At 31.5% G+C, this 21694-nt stretch overlaps 1 protein-coding gene across 4 annotated transcripts in view; it reads left to right on the top strand.

Annotated features, from left to right (window-relative positions):
• Positions 1–21694, top strand: part of LOC129234678 (leucine-rich repeat-containing protein 49-like) — a 98444-nt gene that overhangs the window by 52549 nt on the left and 24201 nt on the right. For all 4 annotated transcript variants that reach the window (XM_054868723.1, XM_054868721.1, XM_054868722.1 and 1 more), the window contains 2 exons: positions 12333–12526; positions 17941–18072. In XM_054868723.1, the coding sequence (XP_054724698.1) occupies positions 12333–12526; positions 17941–18072 (326 nt within the window). The remainder of the gene's footprint in view (positions 1–12332; positions 12527–17940; positions 18073–21694) is intronic.

Below are 21694 nucleotides of genomic sequence, written 5' to 3'. Positions count from 1 at the left end.
GTATGAGGAGGGGGTTAAAAAAATTCATTGAACTGAAAAAACAATGTTACATACTATAATCTACACGAGTTATATGCATATTCATTGCAATAAAATATTAGGGAAGTTGCAACCTATTAAATGTTCATATTTTGGCTATTGGATATTGTTAATTGACCCTCAAAACTATAAAATTCACCATCGCCGAATTTTAAAACACCGTGGTTGATTTTTAATGAATTTTTAAAAATCCACGCGCAAAAGTGCGCGCTTCTGAAACGTCACTAGCCTACGTCACAGGGTGCAAACGGGCAGCCTTCCGCCGAAGATCCCTTGTTTTCGCTAGGAATATTTTGAGCGCGCTGATATTTATATTTTTTAGAAATTCAATAATCCTTTTGAACACACTATGGAGACCGGATTCGTTAAAGCACAATCTAAATAATCTTCCTCAAGTAACATCAATGAGGATATTCGAATATTTCCGAGAGGATGAGAGGTTTAATGTTCGAGAAACGCGAGGAGATAGCATTTTATGTTTCGTCTTCGAAGTCGAATTCGTGACCTTCGGCTTCTGCCCTACCGGAAGGCGCATAACGTCACTTCCTATGCCATCTGACGTCACAGGCGCTTGAACTTTAAAAATTAATTTTAAAAAAACTACTTATCGTATCGCAAAAATTTTTTCACCTATGATGTTCATACATGTTACTCTATCATATAAAAATAAAATTGAAAAATCGAAAACTTCCCTATTACAGTACAGAACCTTTTATCCGGGAACCAAAAAACCGGGGAAACCAGAAAACCGGCAACTTTGTGCGAATTTTCCCGTCATTTTTCAAAAATACGCATTTTGGCAATTTTTGAAAAACTAAGCATTTTTTTGAAATACCTAAAAGAATATGAACGGTATCTTAATAAATACCGTATTACTCAAGTATAACAGGGGGAAAAGTTAACAAAACCGAACTTCAAAGGGTTATTCTTTAAGCGAGACAAAATTTCCGAAATATTTTCTTGAATTAAAAAGTACTCTCGTAAGTCCAAAATTTTCATGTTTTATTCCAACTGAAACCTAAAGAAATAAATATTGTCACATTCTAATGCAATATTTTATTGTGAATGGCCTTAAATTAAAATATTGCAGTTTAGAGGGAAAGAGCGCGAAATGCCGAAAACCAGATTCGCGAATTTCCGGATAGCTGATCGTGGAATTTGGAAATCGTTAAACACAGGACTGTAATGAGGTTGTAAGAACTCATAAATAAAATTTTGTATTCTTATTAACTTAATATAAAAACAATAGTTATCAATAACTATCGTAATCACAAATACAACATCTTTACAAAAAGTTTAAAAAAAAAAAAAAGAAAGCAATGCGTTTATGAAAACAAATGTTTTCATACACTACAGAAGAAAAATCGCACATTTACTTTCAAAAGCTTGTTTCTTTTTTTTTTTTCCAAACAGTGTGAATGTCTCAGGTCTTATGAATAAGTTAAATTTGAATTATTCTCTCACGATAGTAGTTTTTAATATTTCTATATATATATATATATATTTCTATAGTAGTTTAAGTTTTCTAAACAATCGGCCAATAGCGCTTTTTAGAGATCCAGAAAACCGGGAAATTCAGATATCCGGGATAGCGATGGTCCCGAACTTCCCGGATAATTGGTTCTCTACTGTACTTACATAAAAAAAAACAGCTGGGAAATTAAATGTTTCTAAATTTGACTTTTTCCATGCTAGAGCTAATTTTAAATGGAGGGGTCATTGAGCATCCTCTTAAAATTTGAGCAAGAAGCTAAAACTTTTACAGCACAATACTATTAGTAAGTCTAAAAAAAAATAAGGGGTGTCTTGGACTCGAGCCGAGAGAGAAAAAAAAATTGAACCACCGTTAGTACATATTTTTGATTATTTCAGCTTGAGTAAATTAAATTTGGTAGCCATTGTTTGTAAAGTTTGAAAATGAGGTAAGTTTTATCAAAATTTGAGATGTATGTATTAATGTTGCAAAATGAAGGTGGATATTGATAAGCTGGAATTTTTCTCAAAACCACCTGGAAAACCTGGAAATGTCAGGGAATTTCATTCTTGAACTTCCGTGGCAACCCTGGGTCAAGTGCAGGAATATTTTCCCCCTCTAATTTCTTTTGGGTTACTTCCCATAAGTCTCTTTCAATAAGGACCATCTTAATATCTCTGGACCAGGTAGCCCAATTATGGGATCCCAACTTTTCTATATTTCTATAATCTTTATTCATTATCAAAAAATATTTTATTTCCCACGGGCAGACCAAACCACACACTCTGCTACCACTTGTTGGGTAATTTGTATTTACCTTAAGTTCATAGAACTAAATAAAAGGTTTACAGAACCCCAACATCAAAAAGCCGTGCAGTCTGCCAGTAAGAAACAAAACATACTCAAAATAATTTAAATAAATAACATTTATTAAAAATAGCACAGTATACAACAAGAAAAATTTGTTAAATACCAAAATTAATTTAGATTGTAAAACCCCCCAATTATCACAGAAATTTCAAAGTTAAATTGTTAAACAAACAATTTTAGAGAAACGCGAAACATTTTAGAAAAATTGTAAAATGTCACCTTCCTGCGCTAAATGCGCATGTTTACATTGCTGAAGAATTCTGGACAAAGGATAATCGAATTGTAGATTCATCAAACTGTTCCATCATTCACCGGCCGATAGGCTTGCTTGGTTCTAGAAGAACCTTTTCATATACCGGAACACCAACTTGTGCACACACTGGAATACCACCGGAACCTTCAGGGAATATAGTTGGAACATCCAGGAAATCCAATCAGGAAGGTCACTCTGTAGGACATCGATGATTTCAATCTGATGACAGTTCCATTCCACCATAAGAGCACCGGTAAGTCAATCCAGGTATAGGCTAAGTTTAAGAAATAGGCCTAGTTGCAATGAGCTACATCTTTTGATAATCTCCCGCGAACACCTTCAGCAATGGTGACATTTTCCCTCCACAAAAAGGAGTAATTTAAAACATTTTAAACAACAATTAACACTGAGTAAAACTTATCTCAAGCCCTGCTTGAATTCAAAAATGTTGCATCAACAACGGCTCGAGCACGCCGCAACTTACATCAACGACAACCAAGTACTGTTGCCAAACCGTCAAAGACCAATCCCTGATTGGTCAACAAAAATGGCAAGATGCCAATGGGGAGTAAACACAAACAATCAAGTGAGCACTGAAAATATTTCGATCAATCTATTTATACGTTCCATGACCGCGATACGTCATCCCATGACACACCGTACTTTGCATTGGAGATATACATCTCAACTATTCCTGATTGAGTGATTTAACAATCTTTCTATTCGTTCTTTCGGCTCAAAGTAGCCAAAAACATCTCAACCATCGGGTGTTACGTCATAGGATGATTCCGACGTTGCACGATCATGCCCGAATCAATTTCAGTTATCCGCCGCTGGCACACAGGACGCGGAGTGGCAAAAACATATCGGAGGTAAGTTTCAAAAAATACTTTAACATTTGTAATTAAATTAAAAGCTCTCCAAGATACTGAATAAAGGTTTTTAAGCCCAACAAGGACATTATAACCGCAATAGCAACTGTCAACATTATCTGGAACCGGTTTTTCTACTCACATGCACCAACGAATGCTCTAAATTACTCGCTTGCTATTGAAATTCGCAGTTGCTCCTATAGGAGGAATTTTTTTCCTCCGCTAGAAAAAATTGCCTGTAATTTTAGGCAAGTTACAAAAAAGAAAAACAGGAAGCGGGAATTTCGTGATGTCAAGCACTGTCACTGTAAATACATTTTCAATCATGGCGACCAAAATAACCGAATTCCTTTTAATTGTTCTATTTATTTTATGCTTCAAATATTTTCAGTTGCACTTTAAAAAACGAATGAGCAACGTTTAACTTTTTTTTTGCATCTTATTTTGAGTTTAAATTGCTACTTATATCTTAGTTAATATCAGTGCATATTTTATGCATTTCTGAATTCATATTAGTGTTTTTTTAATTAAAAAAAAATTTTTTTTTCATTATTTTTTATTTTTATTGTTTTGCACAAATGTTGCAGTTGTGATACTTAAACAATTACAGTAATTGTTTTCCTTGAAAAAGTTATGTGAAAATTCATTTTAAAAATCGTAGCATTGAAGCTGAACTTTTTTTTTTTTTAATTCAAACTGATGGGTACATGCAGCATTACCATTTAAAAATACTTAAAATGTAGGGGAATGTGAGGCAAAGTGAAATGGTGAAATATTTACTCTACTTTTAGCGCCACCTATCTAGTAATATTCAAACTATGTAGTAACACGTGTTGTCTATTTCAGTCAAAGGGAAAAAAAATCCCTCTGAAAATCAAAGAACATTATAATACAAGCAATTAATATATATATATATATATATATATATATACATATATAGGCACATAGCTAGAACTTTGTTAAGGAGGGGGGGGGGGGGTCCAAGGTTGCACAAACTTCAAAAGAGGAGGCATGCTATAGCAGAATTAGTAGCTGATTATTACACATGATAAGATAAATCCAATAAAAACTGATTATTAAAATATGATAATTAACTAAACTTGAAAACGCAGTTTTACAGTTCTTGGTGATATTTTAGGGGAAAGAAAGGTACGTGTGGCTCCATGGCTATTTTTAGAAATTTTAGTCTTATAAATATGATTATAGTCCATATTTATAGTTTGGGTTAGGAATAAAACTCATAGACTGTCTCCAATCGAAATTTTAAAAAGCAGATAGAAATATGTACCCTCTCCCCTCCCCCACGCTACCTCTTTAACATTTCATAATTGAAGTTCCAAAAATATTACGGAGGACAATTATTGATGTTGTTACCGGACGGGGTGTTCTGGAGCTCTGCCCTGGAAAATTTTCGAAATTGAAGTCCTAAAAATAAAGTTTTTCTGCAATACACCATGGTATTAAAAAAAAGGATTCTCCCACTTAAATATTTCGAAATAGTAGTTTTCAAAACCAAAATATTAACACTCTTTGATGATATTAGAGAAAGGGAATCGGAGGCCCATGGAATTTCGAATTAGAAGCAATGGGGCATGAAGCAGTTCCCATTTCGAATATTTTCCAAAATTAAAGTCTTAAACACATAAGTGTAAGATCATATTTGGTAACGTTAGGGACACTGCAGTTTTTCAGAACTGAAGCTCCAAAAACGCAATATTAAACGTTTTTCGATGTATTTAGGTGATTAGAAGATCTTCCTTGGAAATTTTGCGAAAGTGAAGCGCAAGAAACGAAATTTGAGATACTCTGTAATAACTTTGGCTGGAGAAGAGGCTTTGGAGAAGAAAAATTTTGAGGACTAATAGAAAAAAAATGAAAACGAAATAGAAAAAAAAAGCGGGGGGGGGGGAGGGGGGGGAGGGGGGAGATATGAAAGAAGAGGATTGTGCATTGAAGGGGGAGGAGGCACACAATTCGCCACCAATAATCAGGAACTGATGAAAAATTTAAATGTCAATATTTCTTTTTGAAAGAGAAATTAAGATTTTTTCCCAACATTCTTTTTTTTTCCGTAAAAAAACTGCGTTTTTCCAAAATGAGATCTTTTCTTCTCTTCAGTAATAAAGAATATTTTTTTAAAAACATCTACTCAGCATTTTTGAACTCACCAGTCTTGTGCCCCTCTCCCGTGGATGCGCCACTGCAGCAAAATATCCGGGAGTCCTCCTTCAAAAAGTTTTGAAAATTTACCTTAAAAATATTGGTTTTCGGTTGATTTCGGTGTAGATTTTATTGATAAAGTTTCTTGCAGTAGCCATGTTTTTTTTTTTAAAAAGACTTTATTAGCCATTGTTGTTTCAAAATAGAAGAATTGGTATAAAATACGAATAAATATTCAATTACAGAACATGCAATTATTCTATACAATAACTCAGCACTGAACAATAAATTGTTTTAAAAGTTTCTTTATTTGCTTGAAATTATTAAGTTTTTTTTTCCAAATGAATAAAATTACTTTAATTCTTAACATGAGCACAGTAAGTTTTTTTTTTTTTTGCACTAGCGACGTGTGGTGATATACTGGATTCAAGAATACATTTACTAGTAAAGCAGCTGTGAATTTTTTCCCCCAACTGCGTTTCTGAGTGAAATATATTAAACTAATTTTTTTCAAAACCCAACCAAAAATTTTACGGGTGCGGCGCACCCCCTGGCACCCCCGTAAATCCGCCTATGCTTACCAGTAAAACTGTTAAGTTACCGGATCGAGTTCAGCCTTGTCACAATAAAGCCTTTCCCTGCATGTTAAACATTACCAAAACATATTATCAAATTACATATCATGCCGTGGCGCGAATTCATTGTTGAAACACGCGGGTTACTCGATCATCGGCATTATTTATATGAGGATAAATAAATCTATATCCATGGAATCGAATGTATAACTATATGAATTTTACATAGCGTAACCCTGTCCGATTTGAACAACATTTCAGGCAAAACCCCACAACTCTTTCAACGAAAATAGTAACAAGATTTCATTTAAAAAGCTTGAATTAGTTTTTATTTATTTACATTTATAATATGCTTTTGATAATACAAAATAGAATGATATTTTCAATCTTATCCGTTTTCTAATTATCACTCCTAATCATCAATTAAAAGCTTGAACAAACTATTAACTCTTTGAGGGACGGAGGCTTCCTTTGATGCAACCATTTTTTATGTATAAATGTTTTTTTTTTTTTTTTCAGCCAACTGACACAGTGATTTCAGTTAGCTGAAAAAAAAAACAGAAGCAAGAAATAAATGGTGTTCTCATTCCTCAAAGGGTGAAAGCTGTTCGAAATTTTTTTTAAATAAGCAGGATAAATGATTTTTTTTATTTAATATGATGTTAGCAAAACACTCTATTGCAAGAAATAGTAAATATCTTTAGCTTGAAGAAAAAAAGAGTTAAAAAAAAGGCAATATAGAAACGAAAAACTCCAAAAAATTTACCTTGTATTCACCTTTTTTGTTTCTTTTCTTGTAACGCAGTAAATAGCGGTAATTTTCACCTAGTAATTTATAGTTAAATGCACATGCCTGTTTTTTGTTACGTTTAATACTACCTTCACAATTAACTAAAGATGGATGCATAGATGCTAATTAAATAACTCTTAGCACAAAGCCAGTGAATAACAATCAGAAAATGTATTCCAATGATGCAAATACAAATATGTTTTATGTTACAACAACATCGAATAAGATTTTTTTTCGTCAATTAAAAACTAACTGTATTTCTTTTGGGATCATAGAATCACAATTCAGTAAGATTTAAAAGTAATAATTTCTAATATATTACTTATTACATGCATTAATATGGCCGAACTTGTAATTTCATAAACTGATCACAGTAAAATATTCAAGTAATTTTCAATTTCATTTTTCTATAAAATTTTGATACCGCGAAAAGCTTGTTACATCAACTTCAAGTTTTATTTATTCATTTATTTTATTCATTTTACCTTCAAACACGAATTATTTTTGGGCATTTAATATGTTCCATGATAATGCTTAAATATTGGGGGGAAAATATCAGTAAAAAATCTACGTAATTTGTTACTCAGAAAGGAGAGATATGTTAAATATAATCTAAAAGTTCAAATAAAATTTTTATAAAAATATAAAATGAATCTGAAATGAACCATGCGAAAAATATAAAGAGTTAAAATGAAAAAAAAAATCAATAATTATTTTTCTCACCCTCAAACACACGAAATGTGTAGAATTTCTTTTTTCGTCGCTGACTTAGAATCTAAAATTAGTTTTTAAATGGAAAAACACATTAACACGTAAAATTGCTCGTATTATTAAGAAAACTTTAAAAGGGAGCACTGTGACTTACCTAGTTTGGGTAAACTTAATTTTCTTTTGCATGCAATTTTGTTCAAGATATGTTTCCTATAACTATGATGTAGATAAAAACTGCGTGTTAAAACAGAAAAGAATCGGAATTCAATTACTGATTCACCAGGAACACGCCTCACTCTGGCTGTTTTTCGTACAACATGCGTCTACGAAATCCACGAAAATCCAAAAAGAAAGGAGAAAGAAATAAAGAAAACCACGCCAATGAGACTGTGGGATACGACGAAAGTGGCAATAAACGCTTGTTTTTACTTTGTCGATGGCGATTTGATGGACCAAAGGCGAGGGGCTGAATTTCAAGGTCACATGACCCAGCTGGTTTGAAAGAAGAAAGGGACATTTCCCCGTTTCGGACAAAGCAAAAAGCAGACGAGAATTGGGAACCTGTAGTTGTTGCACGAGGATCTCGTGTTCTGAATTGACTCAAGCTCTGAGAAAATTGCCGATTAATGGGAATATTTAAGGGGAAAATACTGCGTTTTATAAAAACATTATCTTCCGAAAAAATTTGTTGATGTGAGATGCAACAACTGAGAAAAAAGGACAGGGGTCTTTTGGGAAGGGGGGGGAGGTCCGGACCCCATCGACCCCCCTGGCTATGTCCTTGATATATATATATATATATATATATATATATATATATATATACACATACATATTGTAATATTTTGTTGTGAGTCAAAACATATATTTTGTATTTAATGATAAAGTTCTTTTTATTAATATTTGAAATATTGATTGAGACCTACTAATGTTCAATGCAGTGTTTATTTGCTTAATATTAAGCTTATTTGTATTGTAAATGCTTTGTATAATTAAGCACGTCCATGTGGGGCAAAGTGAATTAGTTCCTATCATATTCCGTCTTTTATCAAATCACGTACATATTCATTTATTAATTAGTCTGTTTACATTTTTTTTACAATACTTCCCTTATTTATTCATTTGTTGACTTATTTTCTTAATAATTTGTTTTTTTATTCACTCATTAATTTATTTTCGTTTATTTCTTCCTTTTCTTTTCGTTTATTCATTCATTCTTTTATTTACACACTTATCTGACAAAAAATATCTTTAATGTTCGAATTAAAAATCTTTCCTTAGAATAATATTTAATTTTTCCCTTTGCCCCATGGAAAAAAAAAGAAAAATTACCACCTTTTTTTAAGGCACAAACTTATTGCCAAAAATAAAAAAATACTTATTCAATGCGAGTTTTATCGCAAAACATATTGTCCTTCCTTTCTGTGCCGGAATTTTCAGAATACATTTCTAATTTGTTCATTTTGAAAAAAGTAAGTTACCTTAACTATTTCACTTTTCCCCACATTCCTCTCTACAGTTTTTTAAAAATTTATTACTTTGAATACGGCATTTATTGTTTTTATTTTGTATAATAAAATTAAATTTCCATAATACTATACAGAATGGTGTATAGTAGCATGTAGGGCAACCATCTATTGCAGAAATCTAGAATAACATGAAAAATTTTAATTTTCTTAACTTTTATAACTTTACTTTTTAACCTTACAAGACAAGGTTCTGGTTGTGTTAAACAGTTTTGCAGTTAAAAGTATGAGACTTCAGTCTGCAATTCTAGTTATTTACGTGTAGCATATTTAACTGAAATTTTAATGATTTTGTTAATGGACTAAAAGACTGTTTTTAAAAAGTTTCAAAATTGTTAACTAAATAATTCTGGCATTTTTGCACTTCATCATCAATTTCATATGTTTTTAAAACGTCATTTTATTTTTAAACTAGGAGTACCCGCACGGCTCTGCTCGTGCTATAAAACTAAATAAAAAAGACTCTTAGAGCAAGTGTAAATTTCTCTTTCCACTCCGAAATAAAAAGAAAGATCCTGTTTCGTTAGTTTAAATGTGCACATATAATTTTGTCTGAGCTCCAAACATAGTCCATAAAGTAATTTTAAGAAAAATCCTGATATAAAGATTACCCCTGTCTGTCAAAATTCTCTCGAAAGAATTTTTTTTTCATTAATTTATTGGAATGATTTTGTAAACTATATCACTCATTACGTCTCATTCATTATGCGTTGGGGGCCTTCGTGGCTTTGTGGTAGAAACTTCGCTTCCAATGCCGGTAAACGGGGGTTCGATAACCTCGGATGCTCTGAGTGGTGTATTTCCTTTCTTTACGCTGAAAATTGGCGAGCAAGTTTGCAATTGCAGCAAGTTTTAGTCGTCAAAAAACAATTTCCAAAACATATGCCCACTCCAATTATACAGTAATTTGCTAAGTTTAAATCCAGGATCAAAGAAAGTAAAAAATAGTTTTCAAAATGAATTGAAGAACACAGGGCTATCCAATTTCCATGAGGAACTGCTATGGAACTTGTTATCCATTGAGATCTGAATCTTGTCGGTAACACCGTCTATCCAGAACCTCATTTCGATCGAACTTGGCTACTTTTCACATTGATATTTTGTTTGGATATCATTAAGTTTTGAAAGCTAAGTCATAGTACTGTTCTTCTTTACAATTAAATGTAAAAGCGCGTACAAATACAACTTCTATCCTCTCCTGCTTTTTCGATAGACTTTTTTCTTTTCATTAGTAATTTCGAAAATATTTTGATAACTGGGGGTTTGGCGCAATCGTCAGTTATGGGCTATAATCGTTTGCTTCTGTCATTGTTAGCAAGGCCATGGCCGAAATACATTAGTTCTTGGTCTTTGGCGTCCACAAATATGGCGATAATAGGAAAAATTGCTAAATCTCCTAGTTTTCAAACTCTTCCCACAATTTCTACATTGTCCAGGGGAATTATCATAACGTAGATCGTAAAATGTGCAGAATTGGCGAAAACATTTCCCACTGCTTAATAATTCCGTGGCGCCAAGTTTGTGGACCTTTAAGAAATTAAAATGAAGCGAAGCTAAAAGACGTAACCATGGTAATGCAAAACAAAATATTAGCAATTTTAATAGAGATTAGATTTATTCGAAATTTATTTTTAACGGCTTGTAACTTTTTTCCTTTGTAGATAGAAGGTTATTTTTTCGACTATAGGTCGAGATATTTTTGGAGTAAAAAATGTTGCATTTTCCAACGGTGTCAAAAAGAAAACTGTGGGACAATTCCTTTACTTTTTATTGACAAATTTAATGAAGAAAGTATTGCCAAAATTTCAGCTAAGCCTAAAAAAGTTTGAGCTAAAAACATAAACTATTCCCGTCATAATGAAGTTAGAGCACTGAGACAAATTGCTTCAAACGCGAAAAATTCTACTCTTTTCAACGATATAAAATATTAATATGTGCAAGTAATTTTTCATCCCTTTAATAGCCAATAATAGGCAATTTACGTGAAATTTGAGCATAAATTGGAATTTAAAAAAAGAACTATTTATCGGATTTTTTCGAACTATAGCCTATGTTACTCAGTAAGAAAGCACCTTTCATATAGTGAAAGAATTTTCAAATAGGTGCAGGGGTTCAGGAGATTACCTCGAACATATAAACACACAAAAATCCGCCCTCTCTATAATATTAGTAAAGATATCTGGCATTATCTTGATAAACTTGGCCACACATTTTCCTGTGTGCAATATGTATCTAGTGTTATATTTCTGTAGGCATCTCCAATATATTTATGAACTCTATGTTAAAAAAAAAGAAAGAAAAACCTATTGATCAGTTTGCTCGCTTTTTTTTTTTTTTTTTTGCATTTTTCATGCTTGTTTTTAGCTATGAGTTTATGATGTATAATTTGTTAGAATTAAAACTTCTTCATACCTGTCAATAAATGACTAATTAATTCCTATCTAAAATTAAGATTTTATTTAGTATTTATGGGGAGAAATAAGCTTAGAGAAGTCATATATTCTGCATGTTTTCTAATATGAATTTAACAGGAGGGAGGAGCTTTGGGAACTGCATGTAATAATAGTTGATACTCTAGCTCTAAAACCATTGCCTTGACCATTCCCCCCCCCTTTTTTCCATCTATTCATAATTCCACATTCAATTAAAGCTGCAAGAGCTGCATTAAGTTTTTTTTTTTTTTTGCTAATTTCATCCATAAGTGCATCAATTAAAGAGATGCAGTGTGATAACCAAATGGGGAATTGACAAAAAGCAATGAACAAGTGTACGCACATAGATATAGACTAGAGGCAGCAACCCTGTAGGCAACTCCACCTCCAAAAAAAAAAGAAACATTTACAGATAGTGTTGATGGTTGATATTGCGGTTGCGATGTTCTGTAATTTCTCTCGTGTGATATCCCCTTCACTTGACATACCTTTTTTTTCGAGGTAGACCGTGCAAAGCGGGGCGACGTGACTAGTTAAACACTAAAATTTGTATTGTGAATATTTTTCATGTATGCTTCAACATTGTATTTCTGTTGTTTAAAAATCCTATCTTGAATCTTTACTCTGCAGGAAGCGAAGATAAAAGCCATTGCCACTGCTCGGCAGTTATGGGAAACGTCTTGTAAAGAACCTGAAACTCTTTTGCAAAGAGAGTCACCATCATCTACATCATCCATAGCTTCAGCTGTTCCATTGCATTTATTAGCAACTAGATCTTGCCACTCTTTCAGTGAAGAAGAAGAAGATTTATTTTGTTCCTATTGGTAAATTTTCTTGATTTGTTTACAAAAGAAAGAAAGTGACAAATAATTTTTTTTTTCGAAGGAAATCAGATCTTGCCACTTCCCAAATAAATACAGTTGGCTCTCTGTTTAACGACGCTCTATTTAACGACTTTCTCTATCTATAGACCACTTTTCACAGTCCCGGGTGCTCCACTGTAATTTTAAAAGCATTCTTACTTAAGGACAATTTTTTGTGGTCCCTTAAAAGCCGTTGAACAGAGAGCCAACTGTACATTTTTTTAAAGCACTTTTGTTATACTTGCCCTGATTGTCACGGAAAATCTGAGTCCTGCTTTTGCATATTTCTCAGCGTCTAGACCATTTAGAGACTTCAGGATTTCCTTAAATGATTTGCCTAATAAGGTACAACTTAACACTGAAAAATTAAAATTTTAAAATATAATTATAATTTTGGTAAGATGGAAAAGAGCAACTTTCATTTAATTTTCCCATTAAATGAAATGAAAGTTGCTGTTTTCCATCTTACCAAAATTATAATTATATTTTTCCCATTAAATGTTTAAATATAAAATCCATTGTTACAAATTTTGTTGCTTTACAACAGCAATATTAATAGTAATCATAATGAAAATTTTGAATCAAGGCTTCTCTGGAACAAGCCTGAAAATTTTCCACTATCATTGCATCTTAGGATTTTTATCTTCTATACCAATAATCGGGGCTAAGTAAAGACACATATTAGGATCTTTATCACGATTAACTTGTATGTTGTGAAATATGAATTGGTTTCGCAAACCTTTAATATTTTACTTGTTCTAATTAAATTAGCACGCAAACATCCTAGCGAGGAACAAGGATTATTTTTTATTGCCGAATGTTTTAAGTTTTAGACACGTATATAGTTTTTTCCTTTTAGTATGAAGCATTTATATGAAAAGAAGAGGTGAAATTTCGTGATGGTAACATTTTCCTATTTCTGAAATACATTTGCACTAAAAAGAATAAGCTCAATTCATTTCAAATCAAACTTTCCTAGAAAAATATGCATGTTTCAAAACTCAAATTTATGACAGAAAGTTAGATAATAATTAGATATTCTCTACCTGACTTGAACCTCACTTTTCCTCGTTTGTGGAGTAATTTTCTTGGAAAATAATTGAAAACTACATTAATACTGAAATATTGTCCTTTCTGAAACAGAAAAGTTATTTTGTCCTTTTGAGTGCATTATAAAAAGTGCTTAGTATTAAAAAAAAAACTGTTATTCTGAAGAAAAATTTCCTGCATGATGTTTGCTGCCGTGTGAACTACGCAGTAAAGAAATTCAAAGAAATTAAACTATGCAACTTGATTTGCACTTTAGGTAAAAAAGGAATTCATGAAATTTTTTTGGAAAGAATTTCTCATAACAAGTTGGCATAAAAATATTTTTGTTGGTCCGCCAAAGTCCGTTTTTAAGAAGAAAGTCCGCTTTCGACCACTTTTTAACATCTTGGTCTGTTTAGTCCGCTTTTATATTGTTTTTACATAAAAATCAGATTTTAAAAGTTTTCATTGCATTTAAGGGTAGTGTGTGCTGATCTTTGTTACGCCCAAACACACGGCGCCTTGTTTCTAACCAACCTGACTTTCCCGTATTATTTTGCTTAAGATTGACATCATTACTCCTCCTTCAACAGCTGCAGCTTGGAAATCTAGCAAATGGAGAGGTTTGGGGGAGGAGTTATGACGTCGTCGTACGCCCTTGAAAAGTGCTTAAAAAATTTTCAATTGCTGAAAAAAAAGGGGAAGGCTTTTTTAGGGCGTTGATATGCAGCATCTTGAAAAATAGCTTCCTACATTTGCAAGTTCAATCTTTCTGCATCTTGTTATTATTTTGATATATTTGACACTCAGAAGTTATTTTTACATACGTTACCTTAGACGAGCTTATTTTATGCTTAATTGCAATAGATAATAAAGTAATTTTTTTTTCTTTGGAACCATGGCAACTTCCAACTTTGAGACTTCAATCGCTTTGCATCTTGTAAATATTTTGCTATTTTTGGCAATCGAAAGTTATTTTGACATACGCTACCCTAGATTAGCTTATTTATATTTAGTTAGATAATAAACTTTCTTATTTTTGGAACCGTGGCAACATTGCACTTATTTGGACTTCACAGAAAATTACTTGTCGTCTTTGAGATTTCAATCTTTTTGCATCTTGTAAGTATTTTGACATTTTGGACAATCAGAAGTTGTTTTGACATACGTCATCTTAGATTAACTTATTTTATGCTTAATTTTAATAAATAATAAACTTTCTTATTTTTGGAACTGTGGCAACATTGCACGATCTCGAACTTTGTGGAAAATTGCTTGTTGTGTTTGAGATTTGAATCTTTTTCATGTTCTAAATAATTTGATATTTTTGGCAATCGAAAGTTATTTTGACGTACACCATCATTGATTGTCTTATCTTTTGTTTAATATTAATAGATAATAAGCTTTCTTATTTTTAGAACATGGCAGCATTGCACGTCCTCGAACTTTGCGAAAAATTGCTTTTTGTTTTTGAGATTTCAATCTTTTTGCATCTTGTAAATATTTTAATATTTTGGGAAATCGAATGTTATTTTTACATATGTTATCTCAGACAAGCATATTTTGTGTTTAATTTTAGTAAATAATGAATAAATTTATTTTTTGAAAACATGCCTACAGTGAATGTACTTCGCGAAAATTTGATTCTCGTATTCGAGATTTCAATCCTTTTGCATCTCGGAATTATTTTAATACTTTGGGAAATCAAATGTTATTTTTACATATGCTATCTTAGACTAGCACATTTTAAGTTTAATTTCAGTAAATAATAAATAAATTTATTTTTGGAAAATATTGGAGTACTGGGCGAAAATGTGATTCTTGTGTTCGAGATTTCAATCCTTTTGCATCTTGGAATTATTTTAATATTTTTGGAAACTGGAAGCTATTTTGACATGTGCTACCTCAGATTATATTATTTAATTTTATTTTTAAAAAACTAAATTAACTTTTGTATTTATTTTTATCCTTAGTTATTAAAAATATTCAAAATTAGTATTTTCAATTTGAAAATATGGCTCTATGAATCTGAACTTGCACATAATTGATTACATTGTTATTCAGTTAATCAGGCTCAAATTTACATTCAGTGTATTTATCACTTAAGCAGCATTTGCATATTTTTGAATATTTTTTTTTTCTAAGTTGACTGCAGCTTTACAAAGAATAATCACTGGGTTCATTCTCTAGGGAATTCGTTTGACTTTCATTTCTAGCTATCACCTTAATATCTAGAAATGTGTGTTTCTACAGTTTGCTGCTATGTTTTCGTGATGAACTATTTAGCAGCATCAAACTGAAACACCTCTCCCAAATGTTATTGCATGCCTGACCTTCTTTCTTTTTCTTCTCTCTTTTTCACTTGTTACTTATTACCTACAGCACAAGGGGTTCACCAACTTCTTCACATTTTACAAGGGGTTCAAAAAAGAAAAAGGATTGGGAACCGCTGTCGTAGACAATTAACTAAAAGGGTTCTTTTGAAAGTATTCTCATTAAAAACTCTTCTGAATATAATGAGGTTACAAACATTTTCATATCAAAAAGATGTTCCAGAGAATGTGTCGGCGAGGTAATTTTCCTTAGAATATAGAACTAATAAATAAGTTTAATGAGCAATTATTTCTGGGACAAAAGATACAGTGAAGAACCGTTTATACATTTCTCTTTTATGCGTTTTTATCAATTATACATTTTTAAAATTGGTCCCTGCATAGTCTAATACACTTTAACCTATACCTATTATAGGTTTTTTTGTTTGTACACTTTTTTCATAAAGTCCCATCAAAAACGTATAAACGGTGCTTTACTGTACTTTATCTGGATGCTTGGTGACAGAAACAGGACTGTGCTGCAATGACCATCACAGTTTATTGAGGAATTGTGTTGAGTATTATTTAATTAAGAAAAAGCAGAGGCAGCTTTTGCTCTAAGGGTAAAAGTGCAAAAGCAAATTTGTACTATATTTTATAAGATATTATCCATAAGTCAGGTGTGAATCTCAGCGATCATTTTAAGGATTAGGGGGAGGAGAATGAAGGAATAGTGATAATAATTTTTAAAATCTTCGTGAAAAATGACACGTTTCTTTTTTTTTTTTTTTAAAGAACATATATAATAACTAAAAGTGTTTATACACTTAATAGGGCTTTGCCCATTAATAAATATTAATTTTACAAGATTTTTTAGGTCAGTGCCATGAATTTTAAGGTCTAAAATTTATAATTTTGTCTTTGAAGGTCGAGAGTGTGCTAACATTCATCACTTGTTAGATTCACTTTGTTTTAAAAATTAAACTGGACTGGATTTTCTAATAAAAATGAAAATTAAGTTAGGACTTTAAGGCTTCAATTTAGTAATCAGTAAAATATATCAGTCAAAATGCAAAATGTCTGAAGGAAAAGAAGTGAAAATAGCTGTTTGTTTGGTTGGTTTTGTATTATCTCCTTTTCTGGTGCTTTAATCTCATGAAAATTTGCTATAAAAACTGATTATGACAATTTTTTAAAATCCCGTCAAGCATATTTTTCATTATACGTTTACTAATGCATGATATTAGATTAAATGTGTGCTTTAATTTAGGAAAAGCCCACCTAAGTTTACTACTTAGTGCTCTTTCTCTCTCTCTATCTATCCCAAATCGTAAAAATAGACTAAAATTAAACTTTTTTTTAATTCATCTTAAATGTACATTTAATCTTGAGCTAGCAAGGAACATCAAGATTGTAAAAAAAAAGAAAAAATCCCACCAATAAAAAAAAGTTTTTTTTTGTCTTTTCCTGTGTCAAATGTGTTTTTTTTAACTTTTAAAGAGTTTTTCTCAGAATTTTGTTTTTCAATTTTTTATATCAATCAAACAGTTTAATAGAGTTTAAATTATCATTTGATTATTTTGCTTTCTGCTGTATCTCTGTGTAAACTGCTGGATAAAGCCTAAATTCTAAGTGATTGGTAAAAAATAATGTACGCTAAGTGTTGTTATACTTTTGAAGTGTACTTTAGATGAAAAAAGATACTATAAAAGTTATATGGCTTGTGTAGTTCTTTTATTTGGTTTAAAACATATAACATAGCGCGGTGCACACCAGTACTGTGGGTGAATTAGATTTTTCGTAATCAGTGCTCAGAATTATGCTAATTAACTATAAATTAATTATTAAAAATAAAAGTTATTTTTAAATATTTTTCATTGGAAACATTTTAAAAAATAATGCACTTTTCTGAAGCCAAAGGTATAATTTTTAAGTCGAAATTTGAAAAATTATTAATTTGATTCTATGAGGTTTATTTTTTGTATATTTCAAATATTAAGATACAGCTGTAAATTATGTGGAATTCCTTTTTAGTGGTGGACAAGGAGGTGAATGCAGTGCCTGTGATGGTGGAAGATTAAAAATTATGTCGAATGGTTTAAATCAAAAATCTAGGAAATCAAAACAAAGATCTCAAAAAAGAGGTCATGATGTCTTAAAAGCCAAGTAAGGATACTTTCAAAAGTAAATTGCGGTATGTTTTTGTTTCACTTTCAAGTTTGCCACTAACTCTTATTTAACCTTGATCTCAAAACCACTGGCACTCTTGTAAACATGGCTCCATTGAGGAAAAATGGGGTTCCTAAAAATGAAATGATTAAGCCCTTCTTCAAATCTATTAAGTAAATGTTCAAGTCTTAAATTGTTAATTTACTCCTTTGATATCATTTGCTACTTGTGCTCATGTGATTTACTGGTCTGGTTATGGGTTTGTAGTTATTGATAATCTAGGTTTGTCACGGTTATGGAATATTCGACTTTTTGTAGGCCTTGCAATAGAATGGTGACCGTCAAGAAAGGCTGATTATAAAGCGGGGGAAAAAAGCTTTTTTGGGCCTAATTTAAATTCCCCACAAGACTCATGTATTTCAATTTTGTGTATATTTGTTCTCAACGTCAGGATATTTATCACGTAGTGCATCAACAGAACCTTTTTTTTTTCAAAAATATTCCCTGTGGTATTGTATTGTTATAATCTGAAACAGAATACAATGTTTGTTGAAATTAAATATTTAAAAATATATAGGCAATTGTTTGTTTTTATTATCTTTTAATGACTTTTAATAGGTGAAAACATTTATTGAAATTGTGCCTTCATTTACTCTTGAAAAGACAAATTTAAGACCTCTTAATTTTTACCAATAATAATGTTCAAACCACAAAAGAAAATACAAAGACAGATCAAATGTAAACCGGAATTTTACACACACACACACACACACACATATATATATATATATATATATATATATATATATATATATATATATATATATACATATATATACATATATATACTTATATATACATACATATATATATATATATATATATATATATATATATATACACAGGGGCAGACTGGCCAGGTCGGCTAGTCGGGGATCCCCAACTGGGCAAACTGCCGAGTGGGCCACTTCAAGCAATTTTTTTTTATTGAACTTAATATGTTTAAATTCACAGTACATTTTTAAAGTGTCAACAAAAAAAAACATGTAATTTATTTACTGTATTTGAAAAAAACGGTTGGAAACAGGTTTTTTTTTTCAGCCTCCTAAGCAGGGAGCAAAGTAAATAGCCAAAGTCCACACGTGCCAATGCTTTCCTCTGTTATCGAATTACTCTCTAGTTTTTAGAGCTCTGGAGACTATGGCTGAAACATTGAGGAAAAGGGAGGGGGCCAGAGAAACTGGAGTTCGCCGCGACGTGAAAAAGGGCCCGGGACGAAAAAAGAGCGTTAAAAACTCTATTAGTATGTATATTAACAAAACAGGAAGAGGCCTGCACCATTAGACAAAGCGGCCCCGGCCATGCTATAAATGTGTGGGCAGTGGTTGGAAGTAGCGCGCTACAAGTAGCGACGCTACTGTAGTAGCTACATTTTTGAGTAGTTTGTAGTGTAGCGCACTACTTTTTAAAAAGTAGTGTAGTGAGTAGTTAACTACAAAAAAATAGTAGTTTGTAGCGATTTCTGGAAACTACTTTCAAATAAACTGAAAAAAAAATCAATGTTCAAACGGATTTGAATGGCGCAAATTTTACACAAGTACATCAGCAGATGCAATGAGAAATAAGACTAATAAAAATACGAGCTAACCTCAATTTACATTGAAAAAAGCACTTATTTTCATGAAAATGAAGATATCGGTGATTTCGCGAGTTGAAAATTTGGTGAATTTTATATGAACAGACCGCAGATTGAAAAACAAAAATATTTTAGCGAGGCTTAAATTTTTGACAGTATTCACCAAATAAAAAGAAGCTACTGAAACTCTTATAGAAAAGGATGAAATTGAACTGTTCTGGAGGATTTACAATAAATGCAAGCATAACAGTGTATGAGAGTATGATAACGGACATTTTTCTCAGTGTCTTCTGATGAGCTAATTTATCCATCTTTTTTTTTTCAATCCTCTTATGGTGTGTTTGGGTATTAGGGTGTCCCGCCCCCAAGAAAAATCGAAAGTTGCTTTTTCAAGTCACACACTTTCTTATATTTTATCCCTTTACGTCAAAAAAGAAAAAAAATCATAATTTGAACAACGGCAACAAGTGCCGATTATGTCTGAAAGTGTGAACCAGCACTTGTGTAGTACTAGGTCAAATTAAAATAAAATGTTTTTCTTTGATGAAACTCAAAATTTCTGTTGAAAAATCGTTGCTCCTATACCCCACATATGCACCACAAAAATATTTATTCAAAATAAAAACCATTTAGATATCCCACACGTGGTCTAACATTTATAATTTTTTTCAAAAAATTAAGTTTTTGATACATATTTTCAGATATGATAAGATTTTACGAAATTATCAAGCTGAAAAATATAAACAGTAAAGTAGAAAAGTAGGGAATTAGCGTTAAATAGAAATTTTTGTTTTCCTGCAATTTTTAAGTCTCCCACATAGTACTCAAAGATATGGATTTTTTTTCAGGTTGAGTTAAATTTTTCATATGAAATACATTATTTTTTTATTATTCGTTTGTAATTGTTGATCAGTACATATGTTCGCCAGTAATTTTTGAACTTGATATTCTATTTAAATTTATATGTAATTTTTTGAAAGATAACTGAAAAAAAAAATTAATTTTTTAAATAAAATTATAAATTTTAGGTCAAGTGTGGCATATCTAAATGTTTTTTAATTTGAATAAATGTTCTTGTCGTACATGTGGGGTGTTGGGTATAGGGGCATCGTTTTATTAACATAAATTTCGAGTTTCTAAAAAAAGTTTTTTTTTTTTCGATTTGACCTAGCATACAAGTACTGTTTTATACTTTCAGGTGCAAGTCGACACGGGTTGTCGTTGTGCAAATTATATGAAACTTTTGAACCGACTTCAAAAAAGGAGGTTATGATTTCGTATTGCGGCTTTTTATGTATGTTTTCGAATTCTTCCAACACTACTGGACCGATTTGAAAAAAAAATTTTTTTGTTTGGAAGGGTATACTTCCCAGATGGTCCCATTGTATTTTGGTCTGGATCTGATAAGGGGTCTCGGAGAAATCCAAGAAACTTTAAATTTTTTCGTAACTGAGATTAATTTCGCGTATAGTTAAATTAGTGTTTAATTCAAGATTCGGTGGACTGTCAGTTGTGTTATGTAGTTGTTTATAGGCGGCCCCGACTTCAAAAGGTTATTAAAAATTAAGAGATCGTATATAACTAGTTAGGTTTTTAATGTAATTCATCATATAGCAATTTAAATCAGTGTTTATTTTATAATTCAGTGTTTAGTTTAGTTGATTTTTTTACTAGAATTTCATTTAATTAAAATAAATTTCATTTCTATGTTTGGGTAAGAAATAGAATGTAAGTGTAATCAGTTATTTTTTGCTTTTTAGTTCCTGGGTATTTTTGTTTTTTTAAATTTAAAAGTAATTTTTTTTCACGATTGTTTTTACACAAGAGGAAAAATACAAGAGTGTATGCAATTTGAAAAATTGACTTTCATTTTTTGAGGGACAACCTATTGTGTATGCTTCGTATTTACTTATTTTTTGGAAAGTAGCAAAGTAGCGACTACATTTCAGAAGTAGTTTGTAGTTGCTACTTTTTGAAAAAAGT

The sequence above is a fragment of the Uloborus diversus genome, chromosome 1 (assembly GCF_026930045.1).
Source record: "Uloborus diversus isolate 005 chromosome 1, Udiv.v.3.1, whole genome shotgun sequence".
Lineage (NCBI taxonomy): Eukaryota > Metazoa > Arthropoda > Arachnida > Araneae > Uloboridae > Uloborus > Uloborus diversus.
This window is presented reverse-complemented; position numbering and strand designations above follow the sequence as displayed.